The 20,808-nt window shown below is 35.6% G+C and overlaps 3 protein-coding genes and 1 pseudogene across 11 annotated transcripts; 3 read left to right on the forward strand and 1 right to left on the reverse strand.

Moving 5' to 3' along the window:
* Window positions 1–204: 204 nt before the first annotated feature.
* Window positions 205–4,218, reverse strand: LOC107008599. Of its 4 annotated transcripts, none has more exons than XM_027914000.1 (4): window positions 4,063–4,213; window positions 3,091–3,122; window positions 2,416–2,829; window positions 205–2,330 (listed from the first exon to the last, which is right to left on the reverse strand). In XM_027914000.1, the coding sequence occupies exons 3-4, from the start codon at window positions 2,769–2,771 to the stop codon at window positions 431–433; spliced, it is 2,256 nt and encodes a 751-aa protein (XP_027769801.1). In that variant the 5' UTR covers window positions 2,772–2,829; window positions 3,091–3,122; window positions 4,063–4,213; the 3' UTR covers window positions 205–430. The 4 variants fall into 4 exon arrangements, with proteins under 4 accessions (XP_027769801.1, XP_027769799.1, XP_015063192.1 ...); XM_027913998.1 differs by lacking the exon at window positions 3,091–3,122 and adding an exon at window positions 3,501–3,595; XM_015207706.2 differs by lacking the exon at window positions 3,091–3,122 and adding an exon at window positions 3,914–3,964.
* A 1,305-nt stretch (window positions 4,219–5,523) lies between these two features.
* On the forward strand, window positions 5,524–8,648 carry LOC107002826 (receptor-like protein Cf-9 homolog). Of its 3 annotated transcripts, none has more exons than XM_027915219.1 (3): window positions 5,525–6,101; window positions 6,246–8,412; window positions 8,529–8,648. In XM_027915219.1, the coding sequence occupies exons 1-2, from the start codon at window positions 5,816–5,818 to the stop codon at window positions 8,393–8,395; spliced, it is 2,436 nt and encodes an 811-aa protein (XP_027771020.1). In that variant the 5' UTR covers window positions 5,525–5,815; the 3' UTR covers window positions 8,396–8,412; window positions 8,529–8,648. The 3 variants fall into 3 exon arrangements, with proteins under 3 accessions (XP_015056490.1, XP_027771020.1, XP_027771025.1); XM_027915224.1 differs by having other exon boundaries at window positions 6,255–8,412; XM_015201004.2 differs by having other exon boundaries at window positions 5,524–8,412.
* Window positions 8,649–11,793: 3,145 nt separating this feature from the next.
* Window positions 11,794–20,324, forward strand: LOC107002828 (receptor-like protein 9DC3). Of its 3 annotated transcripts, none has more exons than XM_015201007.2 (2): window positions 11,794–14,446; window positions 20,186–20,324. In XM_015201007.2, exon 1 carries the CDS (start codon window positions 11,868–11,870, stop codon window positions 14,442–14,444), a length of 2,577 nt encoding a protein of 858 aa, XP_015056493.1. In that variant the 5' UTR covers window positions 11,794–11,867; the 3' UTR covers window positions 14,445–14,446; window positions 20,186–20,324. The 3 variants fall into 3 exon arrangements, with proteins under 3 accessions (XP_015056493.1, XP_015056491.1, XP_015056492.1); XM_015201005.2 differs by lacking the exon at window positions 20,186–20,324 and adding an exon at window positions 14,531–14,657 and having other exon boundaries at window positions 11,794–14,463; XM_015201006.2 differs by lacking the exon at window positions 20,186–20,324 and adding an exon at window positions 14,531–14,657 and having other exon boundaries at window positions 11,794–14,443.
* Window positions 17,150–20,324, forward strand: LOC107002829 (annotated as a pseudogene). Its single transcript, XR_003577196.1, has 2 exons — window positions 17,150–20,093; window positions 20,191–20,324. The product of XR_003577196.1 is annotated as a receptor-like protein 9DC3 (transcript).
* Window positions 20,325–20,808: the final 484 nt, after the last annotated feature.

A 20,808-nucleotide genomic window follows, 5' to 3' on the forward strand; every position in this document is an offset into this window, starting at 1 on the left:
TCGATTCGTCGATTCAAAAAAAAGTAGAACTCGTTAAGTAATTTGTACTCATTTATCTCAATAGTAAAGAAGTTGAAATCGATCATATGATTTCCTCGCTGAACATGTCACTTCATTTAAGCTCACCTCAAGTCAATATATACACAATAAAAAAGATAAAAATTACTAGAAATTTTCTATATTTTCTAATAACACGGAAACACATGTCTCTATAAGCATGTCTCGATAATATATATTCTGTATCGCGAAAATTCATCATACATTGACTAGTTTTACTGTGGCTAGCAGCCTATTACAACCTCAGGCTTGGGATCGACAATATGAGCAAGCTCAAACAGGTGGACTCAAAATTCTAACTGCAAAGTACTGCCAACACTCAAAATATGTCTCATAGTACACTGATACAGTAGTTGATATCTTGAACAGTAATTTACTGTGCTGCAGAGCTACATTTGCTACGTTTATTATGTCCAACGCCGCCACATTTGGAGCAACGTATAGGTCTCTTTACAGTTTCAACTTGAAGTCCTTTGGGTTCTTTCCGGGGACGACCAGGAGGTCTTTTAATATGGGGTGAAAGTGGACATAGAACGACGTCATTACCTGAGGAAGCTGAAGAAATGATGTCATCTGGATGTGGTATGTCAAATTTCGCGAGTTCATCCATAACTTCAGCATATATATGTTGTTGTGTCTCCCTCTTGTACCAATCCGCAACGTACTGATAGATGTTCATACTGGTCATAGTAATCGCGTTGCAAGCATGGCTGCATGGAATGCCAGTCATTTGCCACTCTAAACATGTACATGTCCAGAGTTTGAGGTTTACAACTTCTTCTCTACCCTGCAGTTCCTGCAATTTAAACTCAACATCTGATAGAACCGTCACTGCTAGGTTATCACCGGCTTTTTGGTTTTCAAAGATCTTCTCAGCAACCCGAGGACCAATTGGAAGGTTCCATTGTTCGATCTTGAGCTTGTTACTCTGTAATAACATATAAAGCTTCTCATGATAAGCCTCCATCAACTCCAGGACATGTACAAACTTCTCTTCCTCTATAAAAGAGTTCAGAGAATCTGTAGATTTACAATTCAGATGATCCCACCGAGGTTTCCTAAACAAGGCATTTGACCAACGTTCTGGCTGGCTGGCTATTACCCAATCATACAATTCCCTGCGAAAAGAACAGATCTTGCCTAGGGCCTCATTATAACTATCTAGTGTTCGTGCATAGGCAATGTCACTCAAGTACTTAAGTGCAATCTCCTTACCTCTACCCTGCACTTTAAAGGCAGTATTACCATCGATGAAGTTATTAAAATTCTCTTTCACGCAATGAAAACAAAAACTGTGGTTTTCATCACCAAACATTTTGTCCAAGCTGGAGAGAAAAGGGAGACTCGTGCCAGACACTACGACGACCTCGCGGTTTTGCAAAACGAGCTTTAGCTTTTCTAGAAACCACATAAGATCTTCCTCATTCATGGATAGGAGAATGCCATAAGATAGAGGATACATCTCATTGTCCGCATCCAAAGCAGAAGCAACTATAAAGGAGCTGTTGTGCAGCTCATTCAAGTTGTAAACATCAACAAATATCAAAGGCCTGCATCCAACATCGAACCCACGTATTGAGCAGTCATATGACACAAAGAGCCTCTTGAATCTGTTTTCTTCGGTGCAGGACCATGTAGCAATAGTTCCAGGCATTGCCTCAACTAAGCGATTGCATAGCCAAGGAATCAGTTTATAGGATTCACCTGACTTCTCATTGATTGCCTCCCTAATCCTCTGCTTCACACTCCAAGCCTGACGGTAGGTCAATTTGATAGCCAAATTCTTCTCAGCATCCTCACACACTTTACGAGGCAAACAATCAGGACTGCCCAATATGTCTTCTTGCATGATTCCCCCCAACCACTTCATCCTGATACGAGGTTTCAGTTGCGATGAATCTAGAGGAGGATGTGAATGAGAATCAACAAATTTCCTAATGGATACATTTTGAGATTTCTTCTCGACGCCAGCACTTACTTTCCAAGGGCAGCCATCAGCAGCACAATGGATGCTAATATATCTAGGTTTATTGTGCAGAATTCTGTAGTGAAATCTATTCGCAATCGAGAACTTGAAAACTGCAAGCCGAAAAGCATCTGCATTTTCAAAAGCTTGTCCTTCCCCGACAAGTAATTCACTCCAGTTGGCAGCAGCATCTGGAGTTCCATCAGTGATCCATTGGTTCGACGTTGCAGGAATCGGTGTATCAGCACTCACTTGTTCTTCCTCTGCACTTCCAAGAGAAACCGCTTCAACCTCAGTGGTTGAAATCCTGTGATAAAAATACATAATCAAACTATAGGAATTCACAAAACTTTGCATCATAAACTTGTGGACCATTATAAGACAACTATTACCTAGTGGTAGCCATATTAGGAGCAACTTCAGAATTAGGCTCCTTCTCCGAACTTGATGCATAAACATGGGCAAAACCATCATTAAATTGTAACAGAGTATTGACACCTTCTTGGTCTCTCAGCCGTATCAATTGGGCCCTATCAAACTTCACTGTAAACTGCAGGACCTTATCTGAAGGATCAATGCCTAATCGGTCAAAGACTGCATTCACAAAATCATTGTACTTTATGCCTGTCTTCACAATAATCTGATCCGTAATTCCTCCTACATACGAAGTGGATCCATCTGGAAGCACCTTATTCTTCCCACCCCAATGACAGAAACAAAACAGTGTCTTATCTTCAGTTCCCATCATGTAGTAGTGTACATGACCACAGAGCCAAAAAAAGGTAACAATCTTCAAAACTACAAACCTGACCAAGAAATAAAATGAATTTAACCGAAGTTTCTTACAAAGGAATGTACTGAAATCACAATCCATAGGAGGGTTACACGAGGTTTAACCAAGCATCTTCAAATACAAGATTAAAAGCAGTATTTTCCTTGTAAGTAAAAACATCTCAAACATTACGATCTTGGAACAAAACCAAATTCCAAATACAGGATAAGAATCAACAACCAGAACCTAAAAAACAAGATGATTTTAAAAAATGGTTGTAGGAACAAATCATTACCCAAATATGAGTCAGCAAAAAGGGAAACCCACCTACATAGGTTAATCTCAAACAGATTAGTCTGCAATCTCTGTTATCTTTACAAAACATAAAATAAAAACATAGGACGATAGTGTCAACAAACCAAAAAGTTTCAAACTTTAACAAAGAATCGGAAATTATCAAATTGAGTTCAAAGAAAGCTTGATACATTTTCATGATATTATTAGCTTCTTCTTCTTTTTTTTTTCTTTTCTGTGAAGCATAATATAAGCAAAGAAGGCAAGCACATTAAACCATAATATTTTATCAAATGCAAAGGATTAACAAATTCATACCTCAAGTAAACAAAAAAGTTCCAAACTTTAACAATCAAAAATTTCCAAAATGGGTTCAAAGCAGGGGCGGAGCCAAATAGGGCAGAAGATTACACTGTTTCGTCTTCTTCCATTGGTTACTTATTCATATTTTCAACCCCTAAGTGAAAATCCTAGCTCCGCGTATGGTTCAATGAATATGTTTACCCCTCGAAAAATTCATGGGAAAGTCAGCACTTTTTGTTTGTAAAACATGAAATTAACAAAGAATTCCATCTAATACAAAAGAGGTCAAAACACAATCCCCAGCAAAGCAAAAAAAAAAAAAATCCAAACATCCAAGCAAAATTCATAATCATTCTAACTAAAGATCAAAGGAGAAAAAGGAGCTAGTTTTTAGTACAAAGATTCCCCTTTTTGTTCCCAAATTCAATACCTCAACAACATATCATTATACTATCAAAGATTGACATACAGTGAGCTCAATTGATAAACAGAAAATAAAACAAGAAGAATTTTTTTTCTACCTTATAGCTACATATTCTTGAATTTTAACCAAATGGGGTTTCTCTACTTTGCTATAAAAACAAAAAAAAAACTACCATTAACCTGCAAATTCATGATTTTTAAACAAATGGGGTTTCTGTACTATGCTTATAGAACACAAAAAAAATACCTTTCAACAGCAGATTCTTGAATTTCAACCAAATGGGGTTCCTCTACTTAGCTATTGAAACTAAAAAACTAAAAAAAAGAAATCCCTTTTTGCTCCACTGATTTCACTGATAAATTAGGGCTTCAAAAATTCAATTGGGTAATGGGAAAATAATCTTCCTTGGTGATGATGGCAATCTGTTTACTAAAGTAATTTAAATGCTAAAATGGCCCCCAATCTTTGAATATGTGAAATTTCTCCCCTAAATAGTTTTTATTTGAAGAGTGAAATAATTTTTTTTAATTTACAAAAATTAGAAATATGTTCTTAATAGTAAATTGGGGTCTTTGTTACTTTTATGTGATGTTTTAAGAGGAAAAAAAAAGAGTAGACTATTATTTAACGTTAAAATTAAAATGACAATCTTCGTATTTCCACTATTGATTTAGGCTTAATATCTGTGGTATTTGATTTATTTCTTAGTGTCTCGCTTTGTTTTGGTGCATTTATGTAACAAATTTGTGCGATATTGAAAGTAATAGTAACTCATAAGGAAAATAAAAAACATTTTTCTTGCTAATAAGGTCAATATGGTCGTCAAATTCTTTATATTTTTTAAATTTAAAGTTGATGTATTTGAAAATAATATATTTATTTATACAAATATGATCTATTTCGAGAATGATCTTTATCCACGGTAACAGTAAATTCATAAAAATTATTTGCCTTAAACTTACTAAATTTTGCTCATATTAATGTCAACTAGTCTCCAGGATTCAAATATTTGCCCTTCAAAAGCAAACTTTTTCTCTCCAACAAGAGACTTTGTTTTCATGTTAGAATTTTATTATTACTTTACTGTATTATCTTGTTGTATTTTTCTGCTTATTGCTACTGCCTTCTTTTACATCTTTTTGTGAGTCGAGAATCTATCGGAAACAACCTCTCAGATCTCCGTATACCCTATTCTCCAAGAAGGCCAGACCCCACCAATGGGACTACCCCGAGTTTGTTAGTTAGTAAGTTAGTTTCATGAAGTGTTTTTAGCGTATGAGTGAAGTCATGAGTTCTCTTTGTGACTCAAAAAAAATTTCTTTTCATTTGTGTGGAAATAAATTCAGTCTTATTATTCGTTGACATATTCGACTGATAAAACAGAAATTGGACAGAATTTGAATCTTCACATCACTTAATCTACAGTTTCTCATATTGTGATCAAACTACTTGACTCGAACGATATATATGTCATCCTATCTATCCTCCCTTCCATGTATCACTAAACTTTAAGGACTATAACAACATGTTTCTTTCGTTCTGCTCCCCGAGAAGACAGAACAGCACTCTCACACTCACCTATAGAAAAAAAATGTTAAATCTAGTTGGACTTAATGGACTCCTGCACTGTCTTCCATCAGCTGGCGCACTATGTAAGGCGCTGTATTCAGAGTAGATTTCCAGTATAAACTTAATGCATTAGCATAGTGACAGTCCTATTCCTAAGTTGTGTAGTGGCCCTATTCATGGAATCCAATTATGTTGGCAAAACAAATAAGGTAGCATACAAAATGCATGTATAATGTGTTATATACAAGTAGTGGGACTTTGTCTGTTGACTTAAGAGTGTGAACTATTGATTGTTTCTGGCATTCACTTGTGTGACACAATGAATGGGTTATATATATGTCATCAAAATTGTTGAATAGACACATAAAGCAAACGTTTCTTGATTTCTTCTCTACCAACTTGATTAGTTTTGATCATTTTTAGTGCAGAAATGGATTGTGTAAAACTTGTGTTTTTCATGCTATATACCTTTCTTTGTCAACTTGCTTTCTCCTCATCCCCACCTCATTTGTGCCCGAAAGATCAAGCTCTTGCTCTTCTACAATTCAAGAACATGTTTACCATTAATCCTGATGCTTCTTATTATTGTGATTCTTCTCATCCAAGAACTCTTTTCTGGAACAACAGCACAGATTGTTGCTCATGGGATGGAGTTCATTGTGACAAGATGACAGGACAAGTGATTGAGCTTGATCTCCATTGCAGCCAACTTCAAGGCAAGTTTCATTCAAACAGTAGCCTCTTTCAACTCTCCAATCTCAAAAGGCTTGATTTGTCTTTTAATGATTTCACTGAATCGCTCATTTCACCTAAATTTGGTGAATCTTCAAGTTTGACGCATCTTGATTTGTTTGATTCAGGTTTTGCAGGTATAATCCCTTCTGAAATATCTCACCTTTCTAAATTACACGTTCTTCGTATCGGTGGTCAATATAAACTTAGTCTTGGGCCTCACAATTTTGAACTGCTCCTTAAGAACTTGACCCAATTAAGAGATCTCAACCTTTGGGATGTGAACCTCTCTTCCACCATTCCATCAAATTTCTCTTCTCACTTAGCAATTTTAACACTTTATAACACAGGGTTACGTGGGTTATTGCCCGAAAGATTCTTCCACCTCACCGACTTAGAATCCCTTGATTTATCATTCAATCCCCAACTCACAGTTAGGTTTCCCACAACCAAATGGAATAGCAGTGCATCACTCATGTACTTAAATCTCTATAATGTGAATTTTACTGGTAGGATACCTGAATCATTTAGCCATCTAACTGCAGTTCAGGAGTTGGACATGAGTCATTCCAATCTTTTAGGGCCTATTCTATGGAATCTCACCAGCATAGAGATTTTGTACCTTAATAATAACCATCTTGAAGGACCAATTTCCCACTTCTCAAGATTTAAAAAGCTGAAGACGTTATCACTCGGAAATAACAACTTTGATGGCCGCCTTGAGTTCTTATCCTTTAACAGAAGCTGGATGCAGCTTGAAATATTAGATTTTTCATCCAATTCCCTAACTGGTCCAATTCCATCCAATGTAAGTGGACTGCAAAACCTACGACAACTCATCTTGTCGTCAAGCCACTTGAATGGGACTATACCTTCCTGGATATTCGATCTTCCGTCACTAAGATTGTTAGACTTGAGCAATAACACTTTCAGTGGAAAAATTCAGGAGTTCAAGTCCAAAACGTTGGCTGGAGTTTATCTATATCAAAATCAGCTGGAAGGTCCTCTACCAAATTCGCTCCTAAACCAGCCAATCCTAATGTTTCTTCTCCTTTCACACAATAGTATCAGTGGGCAGATTGCTTCAACTATCTGCAATCTGACAATGCTGACTGTGCTAAATTTGAGAAGTAATAATTTGGAGGGAACAATCCCACAATGTTTGGGTGAGATGAATGAAAATCTTTGGAGTTTGGATTTGAGCAACAACAGCCTTAGTGGGACAATTGATACAACTTTTAGTATTCGAAACTCTTTCAGGGTTATTAGCTTGCATGGGAATAAGCTAACGGGAAAAGTCCCACCATCTTTAATCATTTGCACGTATTTGACACTTCTTGATCTAGGTAATAATCAGTTGAATGACACATTTCCAAACTGGTTGGGAGATCTACCTTATTTGAAGATTTTAAGCTTGAGATCAAATAAGTTTCATGGTCCCGTCAAATCTTCAAGGAATACAAACTTGTTTCCGCAGCTCCAAATTATGGATCTATCATCCAATGGATTTAGTGGTAATTTACCAATAAGTCTTTTTGGGAATTTGCAAGCCATGAAGAAAATTGATGTGAATACAAGAACCCCACAGTATGTTTCTGATCAATTTGCTGGTTATTATGATTATTTGACCACAATTACAACAAAAGGGCAGGACTTTGAATCTGTTCAAATTTTTGCAACTAACATCATTATCGATCTTTCAAGGAATAGATTTGAAGGTCATATTCCAAGCATTATTGGAGATCTCGTTGGACTTCGTACCTTAAACTTATCTCATAATGTCTTGGAAGGTCATATACCAGCATCATTGCAAAATCTATCTGTGCTCGAATCATTGGATCTCTCATCCAACAAATTAGATGGTGAAATTCCACAACAACTTGTGTCCCTCACGTCACTTGAAGTCTTAAATCTCTCTCACAATCATCTTGTCGGATGCATCCCCAAAGGAAAACAATTTGATACGTTTGAGAACAATTCATACCTACGAAATGATGGATTACGAGGATTGCCACCTTCAAGAGATTGTGGTCGTTATGATAGGGTACCACAATCGACAATTCCACTTGAGCTAGATCAAGAAGAAGAAGAAGAAGAAGATTCACCAATGATCAGTTGGCAAGCAGTTCTCATGGGTTACGGTTGTGGACTTGTTATTGGACTATCCGTAATATACATAATGTGGTCAACTCAATATCCAGCATGGTTTTCCAGGATGGATGTAAAATTGGAACACATAATTACTACGAGAATGAAAAAGCACAAGAAAAGATATTAGTGAGTAGTTACCTCCAGGTATTCAACTTGATCATTATCTTTCAGAAGATTATTTTTTATATATTGATGAAATTATCGACCTCCTTCATCCTCAAAGATCTTAACTTTAACTCTTCATTTTTGTAAAATTGCAGGATTCAAGTCTATTGAGTAGCTGGAAATGCAGATAAAAGCCTTTTTATCTTTCATAGTTTGTAATGTTTCCATGAAGTGTTTCTTATCCTATGAATAAAGATTTTGTTTTCATTTTTCTATGGCATGTAGATATGTTGCGTCACTAAAAACATCATATTTCTCTCAACTCATTCGTCACATGATATCAAAGAACACTTGACTTAAATTAAGTTGCTGTAGTCTGCTATTTTAATTTTTTCCATTGAAACACAACCGACGTATCATGAGAAAGAGACTACGATCTCAGAAATGGGAATCTTCCAATCAAACACACCCGACCCTGCAGCATCTACTGGAACTTTTTTCATCTTACATTTTTTATTACTACCGGTTGTTTCTTTAGCCTCGATTACTGTATTATCTTGTTGTTTTTTCTGCTTAATGCTACTGCCTTATTTTACATAGAAAAAAAAAACCTCTCTAACTTCAAGGTAGTGGTAAAGTTTGCATACACACTATCCTCCCAAGACGGTCAGGCCCCACTGGTGGGAATCGATTACACTGAGTTTGTTTGTTAGTCCATGTCTGGACGCCTGCAGTGTAATGTGTTATATACAAGTGCTTTGACTTAAGAATGTGAACTATTCATAGTTTACGGCATTCACTTGTGTGACACAAAGCTAACATTTTTTGATTTCTTCACTACCAACTTAATTAGTTTTGATAATTTTTAGTTGATGTATTTGAAAACAATATACTTATTTATACAAATATGATCTATTTCAAGAATGATCTTTATCCACGGTAACAGTAAAGTCATAAAAATTATTAAACTTACTAAATTTTGCACATTAGTCTGATCTATTTTAGATATTTGGCCTTCTCTCCAACAACAAACTTTATTTTCATGTTAGAATTTATTATTACTTGTTGTTTCTTTAGCTTCGATTATTGTATTATCTTGTTGTATTTTCTGCTTGTTGCTACTGCCTTCTTTTACATCTTTCTGTGAGTCGAGAATCTATCAGAAACAACCTCTCAGGTCTCCGTACACACTATCCTCCCAAGACGGCCAGACCCCACCAATGGGACTACACCGAGTTTGTTGTTGTTGTTGTTAGTTTCATGAAGTGTTTGTTAGCCTACGAGAAAATGTAGTATCCAACACTGCCTCTAAATACTTTCCAATTCATAACCACTCCTGAGGGTTCTTAAAGTTGAGTACACTTGAGGGCATAGCATTGAGAATGCTCATTTTAAATAAGAGTATCACTTCACTTTATGCATTTCTTCTTTCTCGTACCAACTTCTAATGCGAGACTTTGTTCATACCCCCAATTTTCGACGTAACAACTTTCTGCTTAATTCATCACTTTCCAGTTCCAGAACTAAAGAAAGGTGAATCTGGAAAACTAATTAACAAATATTGAACAGATTCCCTGAACTATTAATATTCCAGCTTGAAGAATTTGACATATTCAGGTTTATTATTTTGTTCACTTACAATATTCCCTGGATACGAATTAATTAATTCCCTGAGATGTGGGAACACAAATAAGCTCAGGACATTGTCTGTGTCTGTGTGTGTGTGCAGGGTTGTTAAGAAAGACAAACCAAAGACGCTTTTTGTGAGTTGACTTGAGATTGTGAACTATTGATAGTTTCCAACTTTACAACGGCTTGAGATCGTCTTTACATATTGTGTGACACATTGACTGTACATGACTGTGTGACGTTCCTGGAATTGATTACTCCAAAGCAACAACTAAATCTGCATACTACATGTATTTGCTTAGTTTATCAAACTTATTGAATAGACACACAACAAACATTTCTTGATTTTTTCTCTGCCAACTTAATTAGTACTTTTGATCATTTTAGTGCAGAAATAGGTTATGTAAAACTTGTATTTTCATGATATATACCTTTGTCTGTCAATTTGCTTTTTCTATTCTACGATTCAAGCACATGTTTACCATTTAATCAATTACTGTATTATCTTGTTGTTTCTTCTACTTGTTGCTACTGCCTTCTTTTATATCGTTCTTTAAGCCAAGGATCTATCGAAAATAACATCTCTACCTTCAATGTAGTGGTAAGGTCTGCATACACACTATCCTCCCAAGACGGACGGGCCCCACCACTAGGAATCGATTACACTGAGTTTGTTTGTTAGCCTATGAAGAACATGCCATGTCTTGACTCCTGCACTGTCTTCCATCAGCAGGTCAATTCTTGCTTCTGTCAAGTTTGTGTGGTGTGTGTTAAGAGAGCTAAACAAAGATATTTTTTGTGTGTGTGACATTCAAACAAAATGAATGTGTTGTGGCTTTCATTTGAATCTTTATCTTCCCTTTCATCACTTGTAAACATACATATAATGCAAGTAGTAATTTTACTTATCTTTTATATCAAGATAAGTAAATTAAAAGAAGTCGATATGTGAATTTACTCTGAAAAATTTAAAAACTGATCGACCTTCATTTTTTTAATTTTCTTTGAAATGGACCTAAGATCATGTTGAAAGATGCAACAGGTGCATATCATAACTTTCATTCTTTAGTTAAAAGTTGATTTTAGTAACAAAGACAAGGTCAAATACTTAAACATGTGTATCTCGAGGTGGAGAGAAAGCAAAGTAGAAATTTTCTTCTTCGTTTTTTTGTTTTGAAATAAGGCGTAATGGCTTGAGATAGTCTTTACATATTGTGTGACACATTGAATGTAAATATATAATTGACTGATAATGACAAGGTGACCTTCAGGTATTCAACTTGATCTTTTATCTTTTTTTGTTCCCACTTATAATAATATATGATATGATATATGATATGATATATTAGAAAAGGGATTAAAACAACGATATTTTTTGTGAGATGCATGTGTTATGTACAAGTCGTGGAACTTTGTGTTGTTGCTTTCATTTGAATTGAGAATTAATGTAGGATGCTTCGTACAAACTTATTGAATTTTCAACTTTAAAGGTTTTTGCCCCGTTCTATACGCAAACTAAGAAAAATTTAAATTATATAGTCTTTGGATGGTGACCTATTTGGATGGTTACATTATTGGACCAAAGTATTGATAACGCGGACATTGTTAGACAAAACTGGACTCCTGCTCCGTCTTCCATCAGCAGGTCGATTCTCGTGGAAAATTAGCTCGAGGTGGGGCACTATGTAACGCGCTGTATTCGGAGTAGATTTCCAGTCTAAACTGAATGCATTAGGAAAATGACTAGGTAACTAGTAGTAAATGTTTATTTGCGTAATTTGTGCTATATATACATCATCTAAATTATTGAATAGACACACAAAGCAAACATCTCTTAATTAGTTCTGATCATTTTTAGTGCAGAAATGGGTTGTGTAAAACTTGTGTTTTTCATGCTATATGTCTTTCTCTTTCAACTTGTTTCCTCGTCATCCTTACGTCATTTGTGCCCCGAAGATCAAGCTCTTGCTCTTCTACAATTCAAGAACATGTTTACCGTCAATCCTAATGCTTTTCATTATTGTCCTGACATAACAGGCCGAGAGATTCAGTCATATCCAAGAACTCTTTCTTGGAACAAGAGCACAAGTTGCTGCTCATGGGATGGCGTTCATTGTGACGAGACGACAGGACAAGTGATTGCGCTTGACCTCCGTTGCAGCCAACTTCAAGGCAAGTTTCATTCCAATAGTAGCCTCTTTCAACTCTCCAATCTAAAAAGGCTTGATTTGTCTTTTAATGATTTCACTGGATCGCCCATTTCACCTAAATTTGGTGAATTTTCAGATTTGACGCATCTCGATTTGTCGCATTCTAGTTTTACAGGTCTAATCCCTTTTGAAATCTCTCACCTTTCTAAACTGCACGTTCTTCGTATCCGTGGTCAATATAAACTTAGTCTTGTACCTCACAATTTTGAACTGCTCCTTAAGAACTTGACCCAATTAAGAGACCTCCAACTTGAATCTATCAACATCTCTTCCACAGTTCCATCAAATTTCTCTTCTCATTTAACGAATCTACGGCTTCCATTCACAGAGTTACGTGGGATATTGACCGAAAGAGTTTTTCACCTTTCCGACTTAGAATTTCTCGATTTATCATATAATCCCCAGCTCACAGTTAGGTTTCCCACAACCAAATGGAATAGCAGTGCATCACTCATGAAGTTATATGTCCATAGTGTGAACATTGCTGATAGGATACCTGAATCATTTAGCCATCTAACTTCACTTCATGAGTTGTACATGGGTCGTTCTAATCTGTCAGGGCCTATTCCTAAACCTCTATGGAATCTCACCAACATAGAGAGTTTGTTCCTTGATTATAACCATCTTGAAGGACCAATTCCCCAGCTCCCGAGATTTGAAAAGCTCAAGGAGTTATCACTTGGAAATAACAATTTGGATGGCGGACTTGAGTTCTTATCCTTTAACACCCAACTTGAATGGATAGATTTATCATCCAATTCCCTAACTGGTCCAAATCCATCCAACGTAAGCGGACTTCAAAACCTAGAATGGCTCTACTTGTCATCAAACAACTTGAATGGGAGTATACCTTCCTGGATATTCTCCCTTCCTTCACTGATAGAGTTAGACTTGAGCAATAACACTTTCAGTGGAAAAATTCAAGAGTTCAAGTCCAAAACATTAAGTGTCGTTTCTCTACGACAAAATCAGCTGGAAGGTCCTATTCCGAATTCACTCCTAAACCAGAGCCTATTTTATCTTGTCCTTTCACACAATAATATCAGTGGACATATTTCTTCATCTATCTGCAATCTGAAAAAAATGATATTGTTAGACTTGGGAAGTAACAATTTGGAGGGAACGATCCCACAATGTGTGGGTGAGATGAAAGAAAACCTTTGGAGTTTGGATTTGAGCAACAACAGACTTAGTGGGACAATCAATACAACTTTTAGTATTGGAAACTCTTTAAGGGTCATTAGCTTGCACGGGAATAAGCTAACCGGGAAAGTCCCACGATCTTTGATCAATTGCAAGTATTTGACACTACTTGATCTAGGTAACAATCAGTTGAATGACACATTTCCAAACTGGTTGGGATACCTATCTCAATTGAAGATTTTAAACTTGAGATCAAATAAGTTGCATGGTCCCATCAAATCTTCAGGGAATACAAACTTGTTTACGCGTCTTCAAATTCTTGATCTATCATCTAATGGATTTAGTGGGAATTTACCCGAAAGAATTCTGGGGAATTTGCAAGCCATGAAGGAAATTGATGAGAGTACAAGAACACCAGAGTATATTTCTGATATTTATTACAATTATTTGACGACAATTACTACAAAGGGACAAGATTATGATTCTGTTAGAATTTTTACTTCTAACATGATTATCAATCTCTCAAAGAACAGATTTGAAGGTCGTATTCCAAGCACTATTGGAGATCTTGTTGGACTTCGTACGTTGAATTTGTCTCATAATGTCTTGGAAGGTCATATACCGGCATCATTTCAAAATTTATCAGTACTCGAATCATTGGATCTCTCATCTAACAAAATCAGCGGAGCAATTCCGCAGCAGCTTGCATCCCTCACATTCCTTGAAGTCTTAAATCTCTCTCACAATCATCTTGTTGGATGCATCCCCAAAGGAAAACAATTTGATTCGTTCGGGAACAGTTCATACCAAGGGAATGATGGGTTACGCGGATTTCCACTCTCAAAACATTGTGGTGGTGATGATCAAGTGACAACTCCAGCTGAGCTAGATCAAGAAGAGGAGGAAGAAGATTCACCAATGATCAGTTGGCAGGGGGTTCTCGTGGGTTACGGTTGTGGACTTGTTATTGGACTATCCGTAATATACATAATGTGGTCAACTCAATATCCAGCATGGTTTTCGAGGATGGATTTAAAGTTGGAACACATAATTACTACGAGAATGAAAAAGCACAAGAAAAGATATTAGTGAGTAGCTATACCTCCAGGTATTCAACTTTTTATATATCAATGTATTTTCATCCTCAAAGCTCTTACCTTTAATTCTTATTGCAGGATTCATGTCGACAAAGTTTCTGAAGATGCACATAAAATCCTTTATCTTTCATAGTCTGTGATGTTTTCGTAATGTATTTGTTATCCTATGAATAAAAACATGACTTTTCTTCCTTTCAGACTCAAATCATAGTTTGCTTTCATTTGTCTCTGGCATGTAGATATAAATTCGACTGATAAACAAAAGTCGGACATAATGTTGAATCTTTGAAACAATCAGACGATATGTTTCATCGCTAAAGACATTGTATTGCACTCAACTCTTTCACATAGACATCATAACACAAACGTACAACACTCTACTTTAAGTTCAGAAACATAAAAATCTGTTTTACAGAGTTCGAAAATATCTTATTTCAGACTCATGATGTTCCTTCATCGAAAGATCAAAGAGACATCAGGAAAAATATTTGTAATATTCTCTACTGCCTGAGCCTCACATAGAGATCTAAGTTTCGGACGATAGAGTTACCTGATATCTCTATTGATGTAAAGTAGACAGCAGTACCGATTGAATTAATCGAATAGAACACAAGCTGACGTGAGAGCATCACTGTTATACAACAACAAACTACGCTTCAGCCCGAAACAATAACTTGCATAGGGACCTTCAATAATGTTCAAAGCCCAAAAGAAGATGGACATAAACACACAACTGAGTGATAGAATTCTAGTGATTGAAATTAATATGGACTTCAAACTTCATTTGGGAAGAAATCGAGCAGAAGCGCTTGACTGCAGGTGAGGTTTATCGTGATCAATTGTTATGCAGATTAATTAATTAGCAATCCGCTTCCTAATTTCAAAGTTTGGGGGTCAAGATAAAAATTCAGCTAATGAAAAGTAGAAAACAAACAGAAACACCTCTCCAAACAGACTTTGGAAGCAGATTTGCTGTGCATTTTCACCAAAATGTATCCTCCTTGATCTGTCGAGCTATGACTTAGCTGATTTTGATGAGTCGAGATTTCGTCATCAAGCTGCTGCAGTTATCAGCTCCACTAAATTAAAATGAGGGCTGGAACCTTGTGTGTTCCAGCATCTAACATTGCTTTTCTCAAGGCAGCAATGAACATAACGCACTGAATGATTGGGTTGCGACTCAAGCCGTAGTTGTGATACTTCATTTCCCAATTCAGTAGCTCTACATTCAGAAAATCTAGTATCCAACACTGCCTCTAAACACTTCCAATTCATAATTAATACTTTTGATCATTTTAGTGCAGAAATAGGTTATGTAAAACTTGTATTTTCATGATATATACCTTTGTCTGTCAATTTGCTTTTTCTATTCTACAATTCAAGCACATGTTTACCATTTAATCTATTCAACCTCCTTTATGATATAAAAGTAAGATAAATGGAACAATGCTAAATCAAGAAAGGAACTCATATCGAAAATAACATCTCTACCTTCAATGTAGTGGTAAGGTCTGCATACACACTATCCTCCCAAGACGGACAGGCTCCACCACTAGGAATCGATTACACTGAGTTTGTTTGTTAGCCTATGAAGAACATGCCATGTCTTGACTCCTGCACTGTCTTCCATCAGCAGGTCAATTCTTGTTTCTGTCAAGTTTGTGTGGTGTGTGTTAAGAGAGCTAAACAAAGATTTTTTATTTTTTTTTTGTGACATTCAAACAAAATGAATGTGTTGTGGCTTTCCTTTCCCTTTCATCACTTGTAAACATACATATAATACAAGTAGTAATGTTACTTATCTTTTATATCAAGTAAGTAAATTAAAAGAAGTCGATATGTGAATTTACTCTGAAAAATTTAAAAACTGATCGACCTTTCATTTTTTTAATTTTCTTTGAAATGGACCTAAGATCATGTTGAAAGATGGACAACAGATGCATATCATAACTGTCATTCTTTAGTTAAAAGTTGATTTTAGTAACAAAGACAAGGTCAAATACTTAAACATGTGTATCATAACTCTCATTCTTTATTTTAAAAGTTGATTTTAGTAACGAAGACAAGGTCAAATACTTAAACATGTGAATCTCGAGGTGGAGAGAAAGCAAAGTAGAAATTTTCTTCTTCGTTTTTTTGTTTTGAATTAAGGCATAATGGCTTGAGATAGTCTTTACATATTGTGTGACACATTGAATGTAAATATATAATTGACTGAAAATGACAAGGTGACCTTCAGCTATTCAACTTGATCTTTATCTTTCTTAACATCATTTTTATATACTAGATTTGGAAACATGCGTTTATTCCAAAATACTTCATATGAATTTTGTATTGCAAATTACATATTTTATCCCCTTTGAATCTATGTAATTTACTAAAAAAAAAGTCATCCTTTTTAGATAGGATGACTGATTATATAACTGATTGAAGTTTAAAAGACAAAAGATATAAATGTTGTAATAGACAAAGTTTGATATATTAGTTAAATTATCAGGACACGGTGGTTATATTAAATATGATTAGGGATATTTTTATAATTCAACTTTCAACTATGGAGCTTCCTACTTCTAGTATAATATGATCAATGTATTTTCGACCTTTAATTCTTTGTTTTTTTTCTGCTTATTGCTTCTGCCTTATATTTTACTGAGTAAAGTCATGAGTTTTCTAAATTTGTGAATTAACAAAACTTTGTTTTCATTTGTGTGGAAATAAATTCAGCCTAAAACAGATATTGGATAGAATTTGAATCTTTACATCAATTAATTTATAGTTTCTCATATTGTGATCAAAGTACTTGACTCGAACAATATATGCAATCCTGGATATCGTCCCTTTCATCACTAAACTTTGAGAACTATAACAATGTGTTTCTTTCGTTTTACTCTCCAGGAAGATAGAAAAAAAATGTTTAATTAAGTTGTTATGTTTCTTTCAAAGTCTATACACCAAGAAATAGTGGACTGGTGGTCCTATTTCTGGAATCCAATTAAGTTGGCAAAACAAATAAGGTAGCACACAAAATAAATGTGTAATGTGTTATATATGTAAATGTGAACTATTCATAGTAGTAAATGTTTATTTGCGTAATTTGTGCTATATATACCTCATCTAAATTATTGAATAGACACACAAAGCAAACATCTCTTAATTAGTTTTGATCATTTTTAGTGCAGAAATGGGTTGTGTAAAACTTGTGGTTTTTATGCTATATACCTTTGTCTGTCAACTTGCTTTCTCCTCATCCTCACCTCATTTGTGCCATGAAGATCAAATGAATTGTTGCTCATGGAATGGAGTTCATTGTGACGAGACGACAGGGCAAGTGATTGAGCTTGATCTCCGTTGCAGCCAACTTCAAGGCAAGTTTCATTCCAATAGTAGCCTCTTTCAACTCTCCAATCTCAAAAGGCTTGATCTGTCTCATAATAATTTCACCAGATCACTCATTTCACCTAAATTTGGTAAGTTTTCAAGTTTGAGACATCTTGATTTGTCGCGTTCAAGTTTTACGGGTGTAATCCCTTCTGAAATCTCTCATCTTTCTAAACTATACGTTCTGCGTATCTCGACATATTATCCATATGGGCTTAGTCTTGGGCCTCACAATTTTGAACCGCTCCTTAAGAACTTGACCCAATTAAGAGAGCTCAACCTTTACGATGTGAACCTCTCTTCCACCATTCCTTCCAATTTCTCTTCTCATTTAACATATCTACGGCTTCCATACACAGAGTTACGTGGGATATTGCCCGAAAGAGTTTTCCACCTCTCCGACTTAGAATATCTCGAGTTATCATTCAATCCCCAGCTCACGGTTAGGTTTCCCACAACCAAATGGAATAGCAGTGCATCACTCATCAAGTTATATCTCAATAATGTGGATTTTACTGGTAGGATACCTGAATCATTTAGCCATCTAACTGCACTTCATGTGCTGGACATGAGTTATACTAATCTGTCAGGGCCCACATAGAGAGTTTGTACCTTGATTATAACCATCTTGAAGGACCAATTTCCCAGTTCTCGATATTTGAAAAGCTCAACGAGTTATCACTTAGAAATAACAACTTTGATGGCCAACTTGAGTTCTTATCCTCTAACAGAAGCTGGACGGAGCTTGAAATATTAGATTTTTCGTCCAATTACCTTACTGGTCCAATTCCATCCAACGTAAGTGGACTACAAAATCTACAATCACTCGACTTGTCATCAAACCACTTGAATGGGACTATACCTTCCTGGATATTCTCCCTTCCTTCACTGACAGAGTTAAAGTTGAGTGATAACACTTTGAGTGGAAAAATTCAGGAGTTCAAGTCCAAAACATTATATCTCGTTAGTCTAGAACAAAATAAGCTGGAAGGTCCTATTCCAACGTCACTCTTAAACCAGCAGTTCCTAAGAATTCTTCTCCTTTCACACAATAGCATCAGTGGACATATTTCTTCAGCTATCTGCAATCTGAAAACATTAATACTACTAAATTTGAGAAGCAATAATTTGGAGGGAATAATCCCACAATGTTTGGGTGAGATGAGTGAACTTATGGTTTTGGATTTAAGCAACAATAGTCTTAGTGGGACAATTAATACAACTTTTAGTATCGGAAACCCACTCTACATCATTTAATTGGACTGGAATAAGCTACAGGGGAAAGTCCCACTATCTTTGATCAATTGTAAGAAATTGGAACTTCTAGATTTAAGTAACAATGAGTTGAATGACACGTTTCCAAAATGGTTAGGAGACTTACCTAATTTGCAGGTTTTAAACTTTAGATCAAATAAGTTCTATGGACCTATAAGGACTAACAACTTGTTTGCTAAAATTCGAGTCATAGATCTCTCATCCAATAGATTTAGTGGAAATTTACCAGTGAGCTTTTTTGAGAATTTTGAAGCCATGAAAATAAATGATGAGAACAATGGAACCCGAAAGTATGTAGCAGATACATATTCTTATTATTACAAAAGTTCTTTGATAGTGACAACGAAGGGACTGGATAATGAACTTCCTCAAGTTTCGACTACACAAATAATTATCGATCTCTCAATGAATAGATTCAAAGGTCAGATTCCAAGCATTATTGGAGATCTCATTGGACTACGTGTGTTGAACTTATCACATAATGTCTTGGAAGGTCATATACCAGCATCACTGCAGAAATTATCTGTACTTGAATCATTGGATCTCTCATGTAACAAAATTGGCGGTGAAATCCCACAACAACTTGCATCCCTCACATTTCTTGAAGTCTTAAATCTCTCTCACAATCATCTTGTTGGGTGCATCCCCAAAGGAAAACAATTTGATACGTTCGAGAACAATTCATACCTAGGAAATGATGGATTACGAGGATTGCCACCGTCAAGAGATTGTGGTCGTATTGATAGGGTACGACAATTGACAATTCCACTTGAGCTAGATCAAGAAGAAGAAGATGATGATGATTCACCAATGATCAGTTGGCAAGCAGTTCTCATGGGTTACGGTTGTGGACTTGTTATTGGACTATCCGTAATATACATAATGTGGTCAACTCAATATCCAGCATGGTTTTCCAGGATGGATGTAAAATTGGAACACATCATTAGTACGAGAATGAAAAAACACAAGAAAAGATATTAGTGTGCAGGTAATTAATCAACTTGTTTTTTATCCTTCAAAAGATTACTCCTTATATATCGATTTATTAGCGTGTAAGTTTAATTCTTTATTCTTGAAAATTGCAGGATTCAAGTTGTTGAGGATGCAATTAAATGCCTTTATCTTTCATAGTTTGTGATGTTCCCATAAAAGTGTTTGTTATCCTATGAATAAAGACATGACTTTGAGACTCAAATCAGATTATGTTTTCATTTGTCTATGGCTTGTAGAAATACATTTGAATAATAAACAGAAATCAGACACAAACTTGAATATTTAGATCATTCAATCGGATGATATGTGTCATGACTAAAAACATTGTATTTCACATTAACACAAACATAGAATACTCACTGTAAGTTGAAAAACATAAAAAAAAAATTGTAGTTACAAAGTTCAAAAATATTGTTTTTCAACTCATGATGGAGAAATATTACCAGTGAGTGACTATCTTTAACTCTTTTCATTGAAGCAGCAGCAAAAAGATTTGCATTATTCTCCGCTGTCTGAGCCTCACGTAGACTGGAATCCAACTCTCAAAATCCAACTCCCGGATGACAGAGTTACCAGATATCTCTCTTGATGGAAGGTAGACGGTACCAGTTGAATTAATTGAATAGAACACAAGTAGACTTGAGGAGTTATACAACAACAAACTGCGCTTCAGCCACAAAAAAATGACTTGCATAGAGACCTGCAATGAT

This window comes from Solanum pennellii, chromosome 1, assembly GCF_001406875.1.
Source record: "Solanum pennellii chromosome 1, SPENNV200".
NCBI lineage: Eukaryota > Viridiplantae > Streptophyta > Magnoliopsida > Solanales > Solanaceae > Solanum > Solanum pennellii.

Coding starts and splice junctions, on each gene's coding strand:
- LOC107008599 (XM_027913998.1), bottom strand. CDS start 3,520: ATGGAAGAAGACGAAACAGT. Junction 2,830..3,500: donor ATGGAAGAAGACGAAACAGT/GTAATCTTCTGC, acceptor TTTCTTGGTCAG/GTTTGTAGTTTTGAAGATTG. Junction 2,331..2,415: donor CCTAATATGGCTACCACTAG/GTAATAGTTGTC, acceptor TTTTTATCACAG/GATTTCAACCACTGAGGTTG.
- LOC107002826 (XM_015201004.2), top strand. CDS start 5,816: ATGGATTGTGTAAAACTTGTGTTTTTCATGCTATATACCTTTCTTTGT.
- LOC107002828 (XM_015201007.2), top strand. CDS start 11,868: ATGGGTTGTGTAAAACTTGTGTTTTTCATGCTATATGTCTTTCTCTTT.